The 21468-nt window shown below is 41.0% G+C and overlaps 1 protein-coding gene across 2 annotated transcripts in view; it reads left to right on the forward strand.

The window, feature by feature from the left end:
- IQGAP2 (IQ motif containing GTPase activating protein 2) overlaps positions 1–21468 on the forward strand; it is a 299140-nt gene that overhangs the window by 187464 nt on the left and 90208 nt on the right. For both annotated transcript variants that reach the window (XM_043470700.1, XM_043470701.1), the window contains 4 exons: positions 361–524; positions 3111–3271; positions 8988–9112; positions 17704–17867. In XM_043470700.1, coding sequence (XP_043326635.1) covers positions 361–524; positions 3111–3271; positions 8988–9112; positions 17704–17867 — 614 coding nt within the window. The remainder of the gene's footprint in view (positions 1–360; positions 525–3110; positions 3272–8987; positions 9113–17703; positions 17868–21468) is intronic.

Below are 21468 nucleotides of genomic sequence, written 5' to 3' on the forward strand. Positions count from 1 at the left end.
AACAATTCCCAAGGTGTGAAATTCTCAGGAACTGAAGCCCTGTGAGAACTTCATGGGAGAAATGGTTCCAATGCTGGTCCTGAAAGGAAGAATTTTGCAGGGAAGTCATGCTAGGCAGGAATGACCTTATAACTCCAGCTTTATCAATGCTGAGGTTCTTTTAGGGACTAGCTCCAAGGATTAGACTGTTTTCCAATTCCAAGCTACCATTTCCAACGCTTTGCTTACCATCCAAATGCAACTTTTCAGAGTTCATGGAAAGTGACTGCTTAGGCTCTAATCCTTGGGCGTGTGGGCTGCTGGGGTCAGGCCACAGTGGGACGGGCACAGGTTCTGACTACGTGTTACTCCGACCCTCAGGGCTGGCTGCAGTGGACCACATCAATGCAGTTATTCGGGAGGGTGACCCTGAGAACACAGTGCTTGCCCTGCAGAAACCAGAGGCCCAGCTGCCCGTTGTTTATCCCTTTGCTGCTGCGATGTATCAGAATGAGCTTTTCAACCTCCAGAAGCAGAACGCCATGGTAAGTCAGAAGAGACCCGGTTACAGAGGTGTTAATTCTGAGTCCTAGCCACGAGGAGGGCTGTTGAGGAAAGATGAGTGGGAGTGTAGTGTCTTCAACTTGTACAGTCGCTGATCTCATTGGCTTCCCTCACCAATCCCACACCACCTTCCTCTTTAACTCCCGCCTTTCATCTCTTTAAAGAATCTGAGAGCATAGTTAGGAAATGCAGTCGGGGCTCTACACAAATACGCATTGAAAACTAGTTGTTCTTATTTCGTGTGTGATTTTTTAAAAACCTGGTATAATTTAATAACAGACTGAAAGTTTTTTTTTAATATCTAACTTTCTTGATTTAGATTTCCAGAAATCTGCAACCAAGAGCATTAGCACCATGGCCTTGATTTTTGTCAGTGTCTGCTCTTCCTATGTTGATGGGGTTAAGCAGTAAAATCATAGAAGGTTACAGTAAACAAGAGCATATGTACTAGTACAGGATTAACCTAAGCAATGCAACAGAGTGAAAAATACTAAAGGCAGTGCCAAGAACTTAATGTATGAAGGAGCTAATATTTCAAAGACATGGGAAAAGAAATGAAATCCTTAGAAGCATTTAACCATTTGAGAAGGAAAACATTACCTCAGTACACATAACAGAATACATTTCCAATATGAAAGGTTATGTGTAAAAAATCATTTAAAAATTAAAGTTCTGAAAAAACATGGAAGGATATTGGATCTTAAAATCAAAAACAGTAGTGCTCTGCCAAAAAACAAAGAGGAGGAAAGCATAAAGCATAAACAGGCAACTCACAAATATACAGGGATGTTTCACAGTATTATCTATAGAACTGAGAGAAGGAAACATCATATGTTCAACTAGTAACAGGCTGCACACCCTACTATTAAGTGGAAAAAATGAGGTTGAAATATATAGCATTATCTTGTTTTTTACAATCAGAAAAGGAAAATAGTTTAAAAAACCAAAGTCTGTGTAAATGTTTGCATGAGTTAAAAATTAACGAAAGTGTGTGTCACGAAAGGCCTTGGGTAGTAGGGTTTGTTTTCTTATCCTTGCTTATTAAGACTTACAGTGCTTTATAAATAGGTATTACAGTATGAACTGTGCATACCACTTGTATGTGAATTTTTTTCAATAGTAAATACTATAGTACGATATGATACACAGTTGGTTGAATCCGAGGATGCAGAAACTAGGGTTCAGAAGGATGAGCATATGGAGGAACAACTTACATGGGGGCAGAGGAGCCCGGTGGGCTACAGTCCATGGGGTCACAAAGAGTTGGGCACGGCTTAGTGACTAAACAACAACAATTATATGGAGATTTTGGACTGCGTGGAGGTTCAGCGCTCCTAACTCTGGTGTTGCTCAGTGGTCAACTATATTTTGTAATAAAAGAAAAATAAGTTATTTCTTTAAACTGCCTATAGGTTCTCTTGTTAATATTGTCCCCGTTTCTCTAACTCTGAGGTCTAAAGCGACTTACACTCTAGCACTTTATTTGTCCTCATCTTTTTGGCTGTATACCGCTTTAGGTATTTGTGGTGAATATCAAATGATTTCATTCTGCTCTTTACTTGTAATTTGATACCTTCCTTCTATGTTAAACTCACAGTTAATGTACTGTCTTTGGATAAAACTTACATGTTCTCTATAAAAACCCTTCTTCCCATTTGCTTTGGAACATAAAATTGGTCTTTGTTAATCTAAAATCAATTCACTGTGAAATTTCCGTGGAGAACCAGAAAGCTATAGTGCATTTTGGTATAAATATTATACATACGAGGTATACAATATCCTAAATGTAAAGATAGATATCAGAGTTTTAAAAAATTTATTTTCATGCTTCCTCTATGTTCCTTCAATAGGATGGAAGAAATAACCCTTATGAAGCTGGGCAAAGTCAGTATAAAATGGTTGAAAGGAAAAGAATGGTGAAAGGGGCATTCTGTAACCTGAGATGTATTTTTTAAATTAGCCTAATCCTTACCTGCTTTTCATTAAGATTTGCATCACATTTCTTCAAATATCTAGACCCTAGAGTATGTGTAAAATTTCTACCCATTTATAAAAATGTGACTTAGACTAACTTTTAAAAATTAAAATCAATATTGCTTAATGACTTTGATTTACTTTTCCAGGGTTATCATCTTTAGGTAAAATTTCTCCCCTTTTTCTTACCCTTAGTTCAAACTGAAAGTCATTAGTTATGCTAATGTCTTACTTTGCACTTAGAGACAGTAACGATGTTATCCAACCGGTGGCTTAATTATTTGGTAAGACTAAGCCTGTTGGCAGCCATAGCTGCAGGTAGGAATAGGCTGCGGCCATGCAGATGTTTATGGAGCCATAACCAAGGATTGTAATTAACTCAGTTCCCCAGACAAGCATCTAAGGAAAATCCAGAAGCTGCTGACCTGTTCTTGAAAGCCAATGAAAAATAGATGACCAAGCAGCCCTCCTTGTCCTGGGTTCTCATAATCTCTGACTTTTCTGTACTCTTTGAAGTGAACCTTCTGAAGCCCCGTCGCATACATGCGGTGTGTGAATGTGGGGAGCTTATATTACCATATGTTTCCTAACAGAACTACTTGGCCCATGAGGAGCTCTTGATTGCGGTGGAAATGCTATCTGCTGTAGCTTTACTCAACCAGGCCTTGGAGAGCAGCGATCTTGTGTCTGTGCAGAATCAACTTAGAAGCCCGACAATAGGCTTTAACAATCTGGACGAGACGTATGTGGAACGGTAAGGTGACGTTTTCACTTCCTTTCACGGCAGAGATGTGTGTTTGGCAGACCTCACAGATGAATGATTTATTCCTTCCTCAAGAAATCCATATAGCCATGCTTACTTTTTTTTTTTTTTTTTGCCGTGCTCATTTTCTTAAAAGCTAGTCTACTTTGTTCTAAGAGTCCTTCAAATATTTGAATCCTTCTTCCCAGTTTTCCTTTTAGAGGAACAGAGTCTAAGAAGGAGCATCCCGTGGCAGTTCCTTACTGTCTATATTGTTAGCAAAAATTGATAGGCTTAAATAAAATAAATGTTGAATGTGTAACTTCCCTTGGGCTTCTTTAGAAAATAATAGAATGTGGAAGAGTTGGAAGCAGCCTTAATAATTGGTTTCTTAGTTTACTGGTGAGGAAACTGAACCTGAATTTGTGGACCCAAAGTTGGGCAGTTGAGCTTCAAACCTCATTCTTCTGATGGTTAAACCACTGGACTCCAGAGACCCCAGTGGCTCATGACAGTGGGTCACGATCTCAACTTAGTGTCTTTCATTTCTTGTTCCTGAAATAAGCTACTCGATAATACAGTTGATAGAATCAAAAACACTATAGCAGATAGAGAAAACTAAGGGCCAGAATCATCAGTCAGTTCAGTCACTCAGTCGTGCCTGACTCTCTGTGACCCCGTGGAGTGCAGCATGCCAGGCTTCCCTGTCCTTTACCAACTCCCGGAGCTTACTCAAACTCATGTCCATCGAGTCGGTGATGCCATCCAACCATCTCATCCTCTGTCGTCCACTTCTCCTCCTACCTTCAGTCTTTTCCAGCATCAGGGTCTTTTCCAATGAGTCAGTTCTTTGCATCAGGTGGCCAGAGGATTGGAGCTTCAGCTTCAGCATCAGTCCTTCCAATGAATATCCAGGACTGATTTCCTTTATGATTGACCCCCCCTGCAGTCCAAGGGCCAGAATAAGGAGCCCAGTTAGAAAGAAAGAGAAGTCACTCAGTCATGTCCGACTCTTTGCAACACCATGGGCTGTAGCCTGCCAGGCTCCTTCATCCGTGGGATTCTCCAGGCAAGAATACTGGAGTGGATAGCCATTTCCTTCTCCTGTGGATCATCCCGACCCAGGGATCAAAGCCAGGTCTCCCACAATGCAGGCAGATTCTTTACCAACTGAGCCACCAGGGAAGCCCTCATTTTACTTTTAAGTGAGCAGTTATGGATGATCAAGGGTTCAGACTCTCTTCGAGCAGCTTCCTTTGCTTAAGCAAAAGGGACAGAGGGAAAGGAAGACTCATACAGAGGCGGATGTCACCAGAGTGAACCCTGCCATTCTGGATGGGAGGCCAATTAGAGGTTAAGACGGAAGCCCAAGATAAAATGAGTGAATGTCCGTCTTGGATGCTTGTGACCACCAGGGGGAGATGTCTGCATAGATCTTGACAAAAGCACTTGACTGGTTCTGGAACTGCTGAAGTAGGTAATTCTCTTGAGTGAAGTACAGTTGTACAGGAGAAATAAAGACTTGCTAGATTTTTCTAAATGGTATTTGACCACTTGTCTATGTAGAGAATGGCCCCAGAGTAGTAGACAGCCACCAGGGAAGCCCTAGTAGAACAGGGGCCTTCCCTGGTTTTTGGTCATCTTGGAAAAACTGATGTTCTTATGCAACTTAATTTGATGACTTGGTTTCTATAACTCCTTAGAGTCTATTTCCAAGGTAATTTATTTCAAGCTCGGCTGTTCATATTAATGGCACCCTCCTCTCCTGCAAGCTTAGAAACCTCCAGTTAACTTGAGTTTTTCTCTGCCTTCTGTGAGACACCCTTGAGCTATGAATAGCCTGCTCACTTTTTTCCCAGACCATAGCCAGTATGTGTGCACAGTACCTCTGCATAATGTTTCCACTTCCCAGTGACCACTTCATTTAGACATTTTACTTTTGCTTTTGAAACGACCTCCAAATTGGTCTTGCTCTGTCTTTGCTGTCCTCATTCATCCTTTTCTAACTAGGCTTTTCTGCTTTCTCAGTGTTAGAGAAGGCAGGGTTGGTCACTTCCTTATGAAGCCTAATGGTCTAACGGGACTTGTTGATGAGATCATTTTCAAGACACAGAGCATCCCTGCCACCTCTCTCTAAATGACAGTACCCCCTCCCTCCAAATCACCCACTTTGATTATTAAAAATCCTCTCTTCCTCTATCTCAATTTACAAATAACCCATTAAGGAAAGGGACCCACACCCCATCTGAGAACCACTTTTATACCTGTGATTTTCAACTGGGGACACGAATAAACTTTAGAGTGAAAATATTCTGTATGAAATACTTTAAAATTTTTATTTTAAAATAAAAATCACAAGTTTTAGCACTTTCCAGGTCACCTGGATGGCCCAATACCAACAGGAGTTTCTTGAGCCCCTTTGGTTCTGATATGGATTGTTGCATTGGTCCCAAGTGGTCTTCTACAGCCTCAGCATTTCAGTTTCCATGCTAGCTTTTAACCAAGTACTTGGAAGCCCAAGTTGGCAGGTTTTCAACTTTAAGAAACACTATAGCTCTCCCTTATGGTCTTACAACTCCTTCATTGTACACGGGTGCTGGGCAGGGCCACCTGGCTGAATTCTTAGAAGGTCTCTACCAATTTACCATGGCTTCTGCCCTTGGGACTCTGTTTTCCCAGAAAGGTTCTTTTGTCCAATTCTCACAAGAGTGATACAGGGTTGGCATTGGCTCTGGGCATACAGTGCTCCCAGATTAATTGTTCTAAACTGTACTTAAGTTTATCATGCGCCTCCCTACGACTGTCCTCTGTTCTCATCTGAATTACCATCAGCGTAATTCAGCCCTTAGCTCTAGCTACAGTCCTCCTTGTCTTTTGCGCTTCAGCCAAGCTGGATCCAGACACACTCTGCTCTTTCTGGCGTATCCGCTCATAAGCACACATGTCTCACCACTAAGGACACAGTGCCTGTCACCCATCTCCACCTCGCACAGCTCTGGAGCGCCCAAGCCATCCTTGCCAGCGAGGATGCTTCTGTGAATGAGTTCCATGCTTCTCCCACCCCAGCTAATGTCATCTCTTCTGAGAACTAACATGATGTGGTTAAAGGAACATAGCCTTGGAGCCAAAAATAATCTGCTTGACTCTTCCTAGCCAAGCCCCTGTCTCTTCATCTGTAAAGCACAGAAACTCACACACCACAAAAGCACCTCCTCTGCATTTGCAGAACACTTATGAGCCTGTCCCAGGCCAGGTGCTCCACCACAAAGGGTTTCTGTCTCCTTCTCCTTCCTTGGAACTCCGTTACTTCCACTCTTATGCACAACCTCTAATTTTATGACCTTCCCCATGCTCTGCTGTTATACCCTATTTGAGTTTTTTTTTCATCTTATCTAATGGGCTGAAAGGCTCCCCAGGTGGCGCAAGTGTTCTTGCCTAGAAAACTCCATGGACTGAGGAGCCTGGTGCGCGATAGTCCATGGGAGCGCAGAGAGTCAGACACAAATGAAGTGACTTAGCGCAGTGGGCTGAAAGCTCCTTGAAATAATGACTGCATCTTGTCCCTTCCAGTCTCCCCATAGTGCCTGCCACAGGTTTTGTACATAGTTTGTACTTCATAAGCATCTGCTGAATGAAGCTGACATTTTAGTCTTCTTCAAAGCTCCCCAAGAGTGTTAGAAAGGTAATCTTACTAGGCTAACCATAGCAGACACCAAAGGGAACTCTCAGAAAGGTGGGGAGGGAGAAGACATAGTCCTGTTGGGTAAACTACAGCAGTACCCAAAGTTGGCATCTTAGTGCTGGAGGCTAGTGCTCATACGGAAAGCCTGTGGAGCTCTGGTGTGTTTTCATCACATTTTTTCCTTTTGCTAGTATTTGTTCATTTATGAGGAAATGGTGGGTGAGTGTGGATTTTACTTTTTTCCCCTGTTCATCCTTAAGCTTTGTCATTTTATTCCCACTGGGTCAGCATTTAGATGTCAGATACATGAAATGCCTGAAAAGATTTTGCACTTTCTTATAGAATGGTCCCCATCTATAATGGATACTAGTGAGTGCAAGTTGCCGTTTATCCAGTCATCGTGGTCAGTGTTGTTTATTACATATTGCTACTCATCAGTGGTTTCCTGGTGGCTCAGATGATAAAGAATCTGCCTGCAATGAAAGAGACCTAGATCAATCCCTGGATTGGAAAGATCCCCTGGAAAAGGAAATAGCAACCCATTGCAGTATTCTTGCCTGGAGAGTCCCCATGGACAGAGGAGCCTGGTGGGCTATAGTCCATAGGGTTGCAAAGAGTCAAACGTGCCTGAAGTGACTTAGCATGCATGCAAGTGTAGAAAAGTGTTTTCTTAGGTTTATAACTCTTGATAAGATGAGAATCTCACACAGGACCTTGAGACACTTTCAAGCCTGTGTTTGGTAATGCCTTGTTCAGACACAGAAAATGAGTCCTCCCCACCACTTCCTATTCTGAATGATATTTTTCTTTCAAGCTACATCCAGTGGAGGACATCTCAGTGCCACCCAGGAGTGTGCACAACTTTGAGAAAACCTGTCACAATGAGAAAACAGTTATAGAGTCCATGTAGTGTTACTTCTTTGAACCTTGGCTGTAAATCTATTGGTTCTATTCAGAAGTCAAATTGCAAAGTGAATCAGTATATACATAGAGGGTTGATCTTTACTTCTCTGGTATAAAGATGCACAAGCAAATTAAACTCCTGGGTTTCTATACATTGGCCTGGAATAACTTACTCATGTTAACTTATGTTGTAACGTTGTTTCTATAATTTAAAGTGGGAAAATTGCTGACTAAGAAACAAAAGCCTCTTAGTAACATGTCAAGGTGAATTATTGGATTATCTTTTTCCCCAAAATTTCTCAGGACAAGAAAAATATTCAGAGCATTGACCGAGTTCTGTTTTCCCGAAGGTGAGGAGGGTCAGGGGTCCGATTGAGGCGTAGGAGTGGGAGGACAGGGAGCAGATGCAGCAGCAGGGTAGCAGCTGTGTGAAGCCTGAGCAGTGGGCAGGTGAGGAGGGGATTCCAGCACACTCTAGTTCAGCTCACGCACCACCTCGTCAAGAAAACAGACAGTGAAGACACAGGATCTTCACCAAGGTTTCTGGAACTGCAGTTTCATTTGATTTGATTTGTCATTTGGGTGTATGTATTAGGCTACAAGGTAACCCAGCTATGTTAGGGTTACAGTTAAAAAAAAAAAAAAAAAGGTGGGGGGGGTGGCTCTCAAGGCTTGGATTTGTCAAAGGAAGGAGAAAAAAAAAAAGGACCCTTGATGAAAAGATTAGAAGCCATGGTAATTCTGAATTTTATATCATAATAGTCATCTGGAGTCTGAGCAGAACCAAGACATTAAAAGGGAAGGAAAATACTTACTAAAAAAAACTAGTAACTTCACAAAGTTAAGGATGTTGAGGTTTCTTTGCTTGAGATAAATACAAGATTGGAATTTGAGGAACTTTTTATTAAAAAACATTTGTGCCTGGAAGTATTTTAAGGACAAAAACAACATCATTAGTCTAAATGAGCTTGGTTTATGTTGACAAAGCTGCACAAGACAATTTTATTTCTACTCTGTCTAACTTTATAACATCACATTGGGCCGTGCATGTCAAACTTAAGATGCTTGCCAGATTTAAGATGAGTGACATGAACAAAGAATGACTGTCTCTGATAGGCATCGTGCTTGCTTTCTCTTCTACAGTTATGCAAATGCACTTCTCTGCATTAAACTGGAAGCCTTATCCCAAGGGCAAGATAGCTTAAGCTGGAATGAAATTCAGAATTGTATCGATATGGTTAATATTGAAATTCAAGAAGAGAATGACCGTGAGTATGGCAGTTTCCTTCTCTAGTTAGAGTGGGAGAATGAGGTAGCTGGACAGCCCGGATCCCTAGGTTAGGGCTGCCAATCTTTTGCTCGTGGAGCCCTGTGAGAAAACATTCTTCTTACAGGTATGTATGTATTTATGTATAAGTGTTATTTCTGTACTACTATCCCAGTGTGTTATAAACATTACAAAGCAAACATAAGACATAAAAGAGTAGAATACAATACATAAATACAAGTGCTAACTTTTAAAATTTCCTTTTACTTGAGCTTCCCTGGTGGCTCAGCAGGTGGAGAATCTGCCCGCAATGCAGGAGACACAGAATCCGCAGGTTTGATCCCTGGGTCAGGAAAATCCCCTGGAGAAGGAAAGGGCAGCCCACTCCAGTATTCTTGCCTGGAAAACCCCAAGGACAGAGAAGCCTGGTGGGCTACAGTCCAAAGGGTCGCACAGAGTTGGACATGACTGAGCGCATGCACACTTGGGAAATGACTGCTCTGAAGAACTCAGTTTTTTAAGCACTCAGCTTTATTTTGACCTTTCATTGGGGTATTATTCTGAAATATGACACATATTCCTGCTCTAAGAAGAAATTACAACCCAGTCTAACTGTTGTTTATGATCTCAAATCATGGTGATTTGCTGTATTTCTAGAACTTAGGAGCTCTCAAAATGTTTTGTCCTAGTTTATTTTCCTAAGGTTTTACAACCTAAATGTCTCCATCAACAGATGAATGTATGAAGAAGATGTAGTGTTTGTGTGTGTGTGTGTCTGTGTGATGGAATACTATTCAGCCACAAAAAAGAGTAAAATTTTGCCATTTGCAACAATATGGATGGGCTAGAAGAGCGTTATGCTAACTGAAATGTCATGTAGAGAAAGGCCAATGCTGTCTGAGATCACTAATATGTGGAATCTAAATAATACAACAAACTAGCAAATGCGACAAAAAAGAAGCAGGTTCACAGATCTCTGAGGAACAAACTAGTGGTTACCAGTGGGGAGAGGGAAGGTGGGAGGGGCAAGTGGGAAGTATAAACTCTTGGGTATAAGATAGGCTTAAGAATGTACTTATAACATGGGAAATAAAGCCAATATTTTGTAATATCTGTAAGTGAAAAGTAACATTTAAAAATTGTATAAAAAAGATAAAAATGTTTAAGCTCTATGCTTACTCTTTATAAACATAAAAAAGTTTACAATGTTTTGTTCTAGTTTGTTTTGTTTAAGCTCTTAGATCTGGTCTTCTAATACTGTATCTCATTTTGTTATACTACAGTCACTGGAGATAAAACATTTGACTTTGTTAATTGCATTTGCAGAGTTTTCTTTGCTTTCTTTACGACTTCCTATGAACCCTGTGCCCAATATCAAGGCCAGGTTTACTTTTTGCTAAACAACTTCTCACTCTAGACCTCTCATAGAAAGCAGGGTCCAAGGGTGCTGCCTGGACATGGTATACCATAGATGCCACTGTTAGACTGATTGCTGAACTTGTTTTCATTTTGTCCTTTTCAAGAGTTGTCTGCAGATCTGTTTCCCCTTTTGTGACTGCAGGACTTTCTGTTGCCTTTCTGCATTTGGGGATCCTGCCATCAGACAGCTGACACTCCACCCACTTGGCTCTTTTCTGGCCTGTTGGCTGGGGAGCTGGGGTTAGTTGTGAGGAAAGCACTACTTGAAGCAGATGCTCAGCGTCATCAGTGGGGGGTCAGGGTGTGGGGCATGGCACTGGTGTGTGTGTCCTGTTGCAAAGCTCAGGCCCCCAGCCGCCTGCCTTCCTCCTTGGCCCCCTAGCTCCACACTTGCAGGGTGCAGTCATGGTTTGGGTGCTTTGGCTAAGGCCACTCAAATGTTGGCAAAGCACAAAATTATGTTGCATCTTTGTTTTCTAACATTTTCCCTATTCTTTGTGACAGTATGTGCAATCCAAGTTTGCTTTTGTGATTTCTGTATGTCCTGTTAATACAGGTGAAGATGTATCAATTCTCAGTGCTGAATGAATGTAGTTTTATTCTCATTCTTGACACTGACAAGGGGGAGGGAGCAGGGACCTGCCATTTTTTGTCCCAGATGATCAGATAGAGCCTTTGCTTTTACCAGGAGAAGAAAACCCGTAACATGTATATAATTTTAAAAGAAAGTGGTCTTTTGTGGGTGAATTGGGCGGGGGCATACCACACCGCTTGTGGGATCTTAGTTCTTCAATGAAGGATTTAACCAGCGCCCTCAGCAATGAAAGTGTGGAGTCCTCACCACTGGACCGCCAGTAATTTCCTTGTAGGTGGATACTTTATTGGGTTTTTTTTTTTTTTTTTTTTTGGTTGCACTGATTCTTTGTTGCTGCATGCAGGCTTTCTCTAGTTGTGGCGAGCAGCCCGGGTTTCTCATTGCGATAGCCCCTCTTGTTGCAGAGCACGGACTCTGGGTGCCTGGGCTTGGTAGCTGCGGCATGCACTTGCTAGCCGCAGCAGAACCTCCCTGGACCCAGGATCACACCTGCGTCCCCTGCCCTTTCAGGTCGATTCTCATCCACTGCACCAGCAGGCAAGTCCCAGGTGAATACTTTAAAGCAAAATTGCTTTAGATCTGTGTGGCATTTATCTAAGTAGCTGTACTATTAAGTTATTCTCCACGAGACGTAACATACAGCAATTATCACCTTCTTGTAGCCATCTCAATTAAGTTCAATTCAGTAGCTCAGTCGTGTCTGACTCTTTGCGACCCCATGAATCGCAGCACGCCAGGCCTCCCTGTCCATCACCAACTCCCGGAGTCCACCCCAACCCACGTCCATTGAGTCAGTGATGCCATCCAGCCATCTTATCCTCTGTCGTCCCCTTCTCCTCCTGCCCTGAATTTTTCCCAGCATTAGGGTCTTTTCAAATGAGTGAGCTCTCCGCATCAGGTGGCCAAAGTATTGGAGTTTCAGCTTCAACATCAGTCCCTCCAATGAACACCCAGGACTGATCTGCTTTAGGATGGACTGGTTGGATCTCCTTGCAGTCCAAGGGACTCTCAAGAGTCTTCTCCAACGCCACAGTTCAAAAGCATCAATTCTTCGGCGCTCAGCTTTCTTTATAGTCCAAGTCTCACAGCCATACATGACTACTGGAAAATCATAGCCTTGACTAGACAGACATTTGTTGACAAAGTAATGTCTCTGCTTTTTAATATGCTGTCTAGGTTGGTCATAACTTTCCTTCCAAGGAGTAAGCGTCTTTTAATTTCGTGGCTGCAGTCACCTTCTGCAGTGATTTTGGAGCCCAGAAAAATAGTCAGCCACTGTTTCCACTGTTTTCCCATCAATAGATATGTTTTCCCCATCAAATATGCCATGAAGTGATGGGACAGGATGCCATGATCTTAGTTTAGCCATCTAGAGACTAATTGTTCTAGGGGACTTAATATAAAAGATTTAATTTCTCTCTGTTTTGGTTTGTCGTTTTGTCAAAATGGGGTATTTTTGCTTAAAGTTCTTCAAGTATTGGGAGAAGGAAATGGCAACCCACTCCAGTGTTCTTGCCTGGAGAGTCCCATGGACATGGGCACCTGATGGGCTACAGTCCATGGGGTTGCAAAGAGTCAGACACGACTTAGCACACTTGAAATATTGAGTTGGACATCATCTGTTTAGGTGATTGCTTTAAAATCTAAATTAAATATACAGTTGCCAGGCCTGAATTGCATAATAGGTAATTAGAAATTAAATTAAATAATAGAAATTAAATCATCTGAAAGAGCTGAGAGGTTTTCATGGACATCTTGAAAGTGCATTGCTCTCCCCACCTCACCCCTGCCACACACTCCAGGGTCTAATCCCGTGTCTAAATTGTGGTGTGGATGAGGTATGGTGCTGATGGGAAATGTGAAAGCTGAATTGAATGGAGAAGCTGTTAAATGCATTTCCTCAGATTTGGATGCTCTGCTGATTTCTTAATGGAAAGTTTACTTTTCCCAGTCGAACCTTAGTGGAGCATTAGTTTGACCAGAGAGCTTAGACAAGGTTTTCTTCCTGTGAATTTTTGCTTTTTAAATTTGGTAGGTACCATTCTTTGTCAGTTATCTCACTGAGATGGTAGTGTCTCAAATACTGACAACATCTTTAAGGAAATGCCCACCCTCTTGTTGGACTAGAATGTTATAGTATCATATGATGATTCAAATAAGTGGGCCGTGAGTTAAGGCTCAACAATATTTGCCCAAATGGGATTTTCTCTTTATGTATGAACAGAGGATGTGATACAGATGTGCCCAAGGGACTTCTGGGAAGGTTTTCAGCCCCTGTGAGGTCATTGACTATGACATCAGCAGCTTGTGGTCCTATAAACACACCAAAAACTTAAGCAGGCAATTTCAATCAAGTCAGCTGGACGGCACTCATTCCCAGGTGATTGGCCATTAGGTACACACATTCTCTTTCTCAGAGGTAGTTCTGTAAAGATCATTCTTGAGTGGGATGTTTAAAAATATTTAGAACAGTAGACCCAAGGGGATGTTGAGAGAATGACATAAGTGTTCCATGCTCTCCAGTTAATAAATTTTACAGGTGAAGTGATAATGCCTTGTATGTGGCTGGTACTTGGCCTTTCCCAAGTTCTTCCAATGTTTTGAGATAACCTAACTTGTACATTAGAAAAGTATTTTTGCTGCTGCTTCCAACATACTGGAGTATTATAATCTGGAATAATTTCTAGGCATTTTAGAAAGTCCCTTTCCTCCTATAGATTTTTTCATTTTTAACAATGGTCTTTATGGGGTATTTTATTCAGGAGATAACTTAGCTAAACAATGTACCTTAATTTGAATGTCAAGATGAAGATGCTTCTTAAAAATTAAAATGATATATTCTGTTTCATAGCATATCATATAGAGTAGCTTCTGACTGCTTTTGTTGAAAAATAACTGACAGAATGAGATAATGTTTGACTTTAAGTATGTTTACTTTCTAAGCTTACTGCTTGTTAATGTTTAGTTTCTTTAGTAATTCTTGTCCATGAGCACTCACCTGGGAAGCAGAGGCCCCCTGTTAGTATGTGAAGGTATGTACATGTCCATGTGTACTTTTGTGTATGTATATTCATGAATAATATACCCATGCATACATACACTATAGTATCTTATGACTGATTTATAGTTTATTTTTAAGAATAACATAGTATTGAGAAGCGGCCTCCAAATAGGTCCCTTTTGCTAGACTTTCAAATACTTTTCCAACTGCATGACGTGGCTTCTGTGCTTTTCATTTCTGGACCTTACAGTCTCTGTCCTAAGATCCTGTGTATAGTAGAGATAGTAGAAGTTTAAATTGGTAGATATTTAAACCCTTTGGTACATCCAAAGGGCTCCAGATGTTATTTTCCCAGATGGTATTAGAGAATTTATGATGTTGCTTAGCCATACTTGAACCTTAAAAATTTCCCCAAACATGCATGACTTTGGTAATTTCTATGGAGCCTACCTACACTTGTCGGCTACATGTGGTTATTTTAACTAATTAACAGTAAATAAAATTTAAAATTTAATTCTTCAGTTATACTGGCCACATTTTAAGTGCTCATTAGCTATGTGTGGCTAATGGCTACCATATTGGATGGCCCAGAACATTTTCACCATCGCAGAACATTCATTGGACAGAACTGGACTATATTAACCTTGAAAGTCACTCTGCTAACACTGCAGGGAATTGTTTGGTTTTGAACTGTCTCTTCGGTGTTCTTTACAAAGTGGTGTAGTAGAGTAAACCAGATAATAGAATGCATATCCAAATCTCTTTGCAATTCTGTTTTCTTTTCTGTACATCTTTACAGTAAATTCTTCTAGCCCTGGCATTCTCTGATTCCGTCAAGCAGCAGTACTTGGCATTATTATCTAAGTGAGGCTTACATTAGAAATGAGCATCTCTGCTGCTACTTATATATCCAGTTATCTCCTGTTTTATTTTTCATATTACTTCCTTTCTCTTTTTATTCAAATCTAGAGAAACTGTGTTGATACTGAATTAACAAGTTCCATGGGCCAACATTATCTCCTGTTTTTACAGCACCTTTATTGGGATGTAATTCATATACCATAAAATTTCCCGTTTTATTGTGTTTTTGTGGTGGTTTCATACATTTAAAAAATTGTGCAAACATCATTAGTATCTAAATTCAGAACATTTTCATCACCTCAGAAAGAAACTTTGTACCCATTAGCAGTCACTCCCTTTTCCTTATCCTGCCATCCCCCGGCAGCAACCAATTACTTTGTTTCTATGGATTTTCCTATTCTAGGTATTTCATATAAAGAGAATCATGGAATATGGGGCCTTTTGTGTCTGGCTTCTTTCTTTTAGCATAAGGTTTTCAAGGTCCATCTGTGTTGTATCATGTATCATTATACTTCATATTACTTTCTAGGTCAAGTAACATTCTATTCTATGGGTATGCATTTTGTTAATCCAGTTATCAGTTGATGGGTATTTGGGTTGTTTCTACTTTTTAGCTCTTGTAAACACTGCTTCTATAAACACTCATGTGTAAGCTTTTGTATGGCCATGAGGTTTCAGTTCCCTTGATACCTAGCAGTGGAACTACTGGATCATATGGAAGCTGTATGTTCAATATGTTAAAGAACTGCCTGTTTACCGAGGTGACTGCCATTTTCCATTCCCACCGCCAGTTTCACCCCATCCTCAGAACACTTGTTGTTGTTTGTCTTTTTCAATATAGCCATCCTAGTGGTTATAAAGTGGTATTTTGTTGTGATTTGCATTTGCATTTTCCTAATAACTAGTGATATTGACCACCTTTTCATGTGCTTATTTTCCATTTGTATATTTCCTTTAAAGAAATATCTGATCAAGTCCTTTATGTCTTTTAAATTGGGTTTTCTTTTTTATTGTTGAGTTATAAAAATTCTTTATTTATTTGATATTCTTGTGTATCAAGTACCTAAGGTTTCTTATCAGATACAGAACTTGTAGGTATTTACTCCTATTCTGTAGATTATTCACTTTCTTTGATGGTGTCCTTGGAAGCATAACAGGTTTAGCTATTTTTTATTGAATTATAGTTGACATACAAATTATATAAGTTACAGATGTTTATTGTTGATGCACACATTACATGTTACAGATGTTTAATATATTGATTCACAATTTTTAGAGGTTACATTCCTTTTATAGTTACTTTAGAAGACTGGCTACATGGCCTGTGTTGTACAGTATATCCTTATGGCTTATTTTATACATAATAGCGTGTACCTCTTAAAGGTTTAATTTTTACAACATCCCTTTGTTCCTTTTTTGTTTATGTTTTCGGTGTTTATAGGTCAAAAGTATTGCCTAACACGAGGCCACAAAGATTTACTCTTACTTTTCTTCTAAGAGATTAAAAATTTATAGTTTAAGTTTTTATGTTTAGGTCTGTATTCCGTATTGAGTTAATTTTTGTGTGTGATGCAATGAAGGGAGTCCAACTTCATTCTTATGCAGAGGACATTCCGTTGTCTGTGTCCATTTGTTATGAAGACTTACTTACCTGTTGCATTGTCTTGGTCAGATATCACTTGACTATAGATGTAAAGATTTATTTCTGAACTCTAAAGTCTATTCCATTAACCTATGGATTTATGTTTATATCAGTACCATGCAGTATTAACTGTACCTTTGTAGTAAATTTGAAATTAGAAAGTCCTCCTAATCTGGTTTTTTTCCCCCAGCATTACATTGGTTATTTCTTGACCCCTTGCATGTTCATATGACTTTTAGAATCAGCTGGTGAATTTCTGTTTAAAAAAAGGCAGCTGGAATTTTGATAGGGGTTGCATTGAATCTGTAGATCTATTTGAAGAGCACTGCCATCTTAGTGTAGTATTAAGTCTTTTGATCCGTGAACGTGGGATAATTTTTCCCTTTGTTTAGGTCATCTTTTTTTCAATGGTCTTTCATAATTTTCAGTAAATATGTCTCATCCTAGTTTTGTTAAATTTATTCCTAAGTGTTTATTATTCTCTTTGTCATGTGTTTGTAATTGGAATCTATTGTGGAATTTTTCCTTAATTTCGTTTTCAGATTGCACATTGCAACTGTAGAAAGATATAACTGACTTCGGTACCTTGACCTACTGTGTAAGCCTTGTGTGCTGTGTTTGGTTGCTCAGTCATGTCCAACTCTGTGTGAGTCACCACTGGCCTTGGGATTCTCCAGGCCAGAAGACTGTAGTGTGTTGCACGCCCTGCTTCAGGGGTTCTTCTCAACCCAGGGATCGAACCCAGGTCTCCCACATTGCAGGCGGATTCTTTACCATCTGAGCCACCAGGGAGGCCCAAGAATACTGGAGTGGGTAGCCTGTCCCTTCTCCAGGGGATCTTCCCGACCTAGGAATCAAACTGGGGTCTCCTGCATTGCAGGCAGATTCTCTACCTGCTGAGCTCCCAGGGAAGCCTATGTAAGCCTTAGCTGTAGTTGTTTATTAGCTCTTGCAGTTTGTGTGTATGTGTGTTCTCCCCAGCCCCCCTTTCTACCTCGATCTTTGCTATAGGTGATTCAAGAAAACTTATGATGTACTGTGACTTAAAAGGAATTCTTTTTCTTCATTTTCTAGGAGTTGTAGCTGTGGGATACATCAATGAAGCCATTGATGAAGGGGATCCTTTGAAAACTTTAGATAGCCTGCTATTACCTACTGCTAAGATTAAAAATGTGGATCCTGACTTTGCCCAGCACTACCAGGATGTTTTATACCAGGCTAAGACACAGAAATACATGGTAAGTCTTAGTAGGTGTGTTTTTTTTATTTATTTATTGTTAGTTGTCTATTTTTTATATAATAGTGTGCATATTTTAATCCCAAAGGACCTACTTTATAGCCTGGGGAACTGTGTTCAATGTCTCGTAATAACCTATAATGGAAAAGAATTCAAAAAAGACTCTCTCTCTCTCTCTATATATATATATATATACATATATATATATATATATGTAATTTCAACTCTGTTTAGATAATAGGTATGTTTCTTTTAAATTTACAGACCAGTTTGGGGAGAGAGGGGAAGGGGGGAATCAAAGGAACACACGATACTGTTCGAATGGTCTGTCCTTGTCCTCAAGAGGCTTAGAAACTTCCTGAGACAGAGGGCATTCCCACATAAAATCAGTAGCAGTGGAGGTGAGTATGGTGGCCAAGTCACAAAACGAGGAATGCTCAGAGTGACTCAGAGATGGTTGGAGTTGTGTGGACTGGAATCCTAAGATAGGCTGGTATGGAGGTAGATCAGGAGCAGTTCCCGAAGGGTAAGGATGAGTTGGTTCGATGGGTGGGAGCTGGATGATGCAAGCAGGCAATGGCAGGGCTGTGTGGGCACCAGCTTGGGTTTTTCTAGGCACAGGAGGAAACTGACCTGGCCAGGTCCCACTGCAGGGCGGAGGGTTTCACCTGGCCTCAGAGCTCATACTGTGGTTGTGGGATATCCCGTAGATGCTGGCCACCCTGGGAAGAACTGAGTGGACAGGAAGAGCTGTTTCCTGGTGCTCCCTGAGACTTAGCCACTTGTGGCTGCTGTGTCCCCAGGTGCAAATCCAACCCCAAAGGAGTGGCCATCTTGTTTACAACCCAAACTGCCTCATCTGGAACAGGAAGAACATTTTTGACTGTGACAAACATTTATTGAGCACCTGCTGTTTGCCAGCTATGATAGTGGGTACTTTATGTATATTACCTAATACAGTCCTCAGAATAAGTCATAACAGCCCTGTGAATTAAGTGTCATTATCACCACCCCTAACAGTGGCTGTGAGGATCAGATGAAGGTGAGTTACGTGAGGCATCCATAAAGCACGGAGGGGAAGGCTGTGCCATCCCAGGGAAGTCTCGGAGGACAGAAGGCTCTACCTTGGGGAATATTTTTCTTCAGCTCTAGTGAGGCAGTTTAGTAGCATGGAGTGATTAGGATTTGCATTGTTTTATTTTTTTTTCACTTTTATTGAATTTCTGTTTTTTATAGTATGTGTATGTATAAGTGTATAGCATTTGACATGGAGCACGTCACCCCAAAAAAAAGCTTACCTGTGCCAAAAAAAAAGTAGGGAGAGTGAGACTCAAGCTAGGCCTTGTGTCCCCACATCCCAGCGGGGAGAGCAGACCCCGTCAGCGAGGAGGATCAGGCTGCCCCCTGCTGTCCTTACCGATGTAGCTGTGGCCGTAGCACGTGACACATCATTGGAAGCTAGAGTTATTAGTTTTGGAGACCGACAGGAACCATTTCGATCTTGGCTTTGCCACCGATTAGCTAGGGATTTTACTCAAGTCACTAAAATTCTTTATGCTTTGGTTTTCACATGTGTAAAATTAAAATTATAGTACCTACCTTATAGGATTATGGTGAGGCTTAAATGATTACATAATGTAGTAAATGAATAATATACATTAACACATAATTCCCTATGAACACATAATTCCATTGATTATAATGTATGTATGTATAAGTGTATAGCATTTGACATGGAGCATGTCACCCCAAAGAAGGGTTTATGAAATGTAGCTGGTATTGCTGTGGGCACCTCTAGCTGCCATGCAGATCAGCGGGTAGTGAGTTGATGTCTTCATCACAAGGCCTTTACTAGACGCAAGGCCTGCTCCAGTCACAAATCAGGATCTTCTGCATACAAAACAGAGGTAGACCTGGGTTTCTCTACTGACAACCACATGGGGGTTGTCCTTGAGGTGAGACTGACTCCATAAACCATTATAGGCAAGCAGTGGATGTCCGCACCTAAGCACCCCAGTCTCAGGACTTCAGGTCAAGGTGCAATTCCACAGCACCTCTTCAAAACACTCAGAAGCCTCCCTGGTGTCTGTGCGCCGCCTCCCTGTGGGGTCTCCTCCTAAGTGTGAAGTGAACGTCGCTCAGTCAAGTCTGACTCTTTGCAACCCCATGGACTATACAGGCCATGGAATTCTCCAGGCCAGAATACTGGAGTGGATAGCCTTTCCCTTCTCCAGGGGATCTTCCCAACCCAGGGATCGAACCCAGGTCTTCTGCATCATAGACGGATTCTTTACCAGCTGAGCCTCAAGGGAAGCCCAAGAATACTGGAGTGGGTAGCCTATCCCTTCTCCAGGGGACCTTCCCAACCCAGGAATCGAACCGGGGACTCCTGCATTGCAGGCAGATTCTCTACCAGCTGAGCTACCAGGGAAGCCCTCCTAAGTGTGAAAGCAGTGCTCTAATAGTGTAATTAGCCTAGGAATCTTGAGCTAGAGCCCGGCATTAAACCACCATTGACCTATAAAATTAGAGGCTTGAACTACAATATATTGCCATTAACTGAGAGATTAAAGGGCTTTGCTGGTAGCTCAGACAGTCAAGAATCTGTCTGCAATGCAGGAGACCCATGTTCAATCCCTGGGTCAGGAAATCCCCTGGAGGAGGAAATGACAACCTACTCTAGTATTCGTGTCGGGAGAATCCGAACAATAGAGCCTCACGGGCTACAGTCCACAGGGTCACAAAGAGTCAGACTGCAGTGATTGAGCACAAGAGATTATGAAACACTACAGCCCCAAGTGATGAATCTGATTTGGTCAAGTTGCCATCTTTAAACGCATTTCTCTTTCTCTGCTGCTTCATTTTGACACGTTGTTTTCTCAGCGCATTCTCTTTCCCCGGAAAAAAAAAACAAAAACCTGCTTCTGTTATTTAGTGGGAGTCTCTCTTTGTCTTTGAAACTCTGCTGTTTTGATACCTGTAAATTTTCAGTTGTGTTTCTGGGGCTGTTTCTGTGCCTTACTTTCTGAAAGTCTGGCCTTGGAAAATAATAGAGGAAAATTACATTACTGGTGTTGTCAGTATGAAGTACAGCTTGTGCCAAAGTATATAGCCATTAAGAGTCAAAATGGATGATGTCTTAGTAGAATGCTCAGTTTTATCAAAGATTGAGGGCAGTGATGTAAATTGATGAGAGTTCTTGGTCCTCGATAACGGTATTTCAGGTATAACCTTGCATACGCACCAGATTCCTTCCATTTCTTGAGGGAAAGGCTGGGAAGTGGGCCTGGCATATGTTTGCAGAGAGCACACTTTTAGGTCTAGTCACTGGAGGCATTGAATTGTCAGTTATTTTTAAGTTGAAGCCGTTTCTTGCAAATTTTGGGAGGCATATGAATTATACACCCCAAAAGTTCTCTTTTCGTGTATATATGTTTACTGCATAAAAGTTAAGTATGCTTTTAACTAGTGAATAGTGTTGAATTTTTTTTCTGTAGGTAAACCTGTATTACAGTTCACTATTTTGCAGTTTGCAGAAAGCAATTTGCAGAAAGCAATTCCTTCCATTGGGGTTTTTGTCATCTTGAAAATTATATTAGTTT

The sequence above is a fragment of the Cervus canadensis genome, chromosome 6, assembly GCF_019320065.1.
Source record: "Cervus canadensis isolate Bull #8, Minnesota chromosome 6, ASM1932006v1, whole genome shotgun sequence".
Classification (NCBI taxonomy): domain Eukaryota; kingdom Metazoa; phylum Chordata; class Mammalia; order Artiodactyla; family Cervidae; genus Cervus; species Cervus canadensis.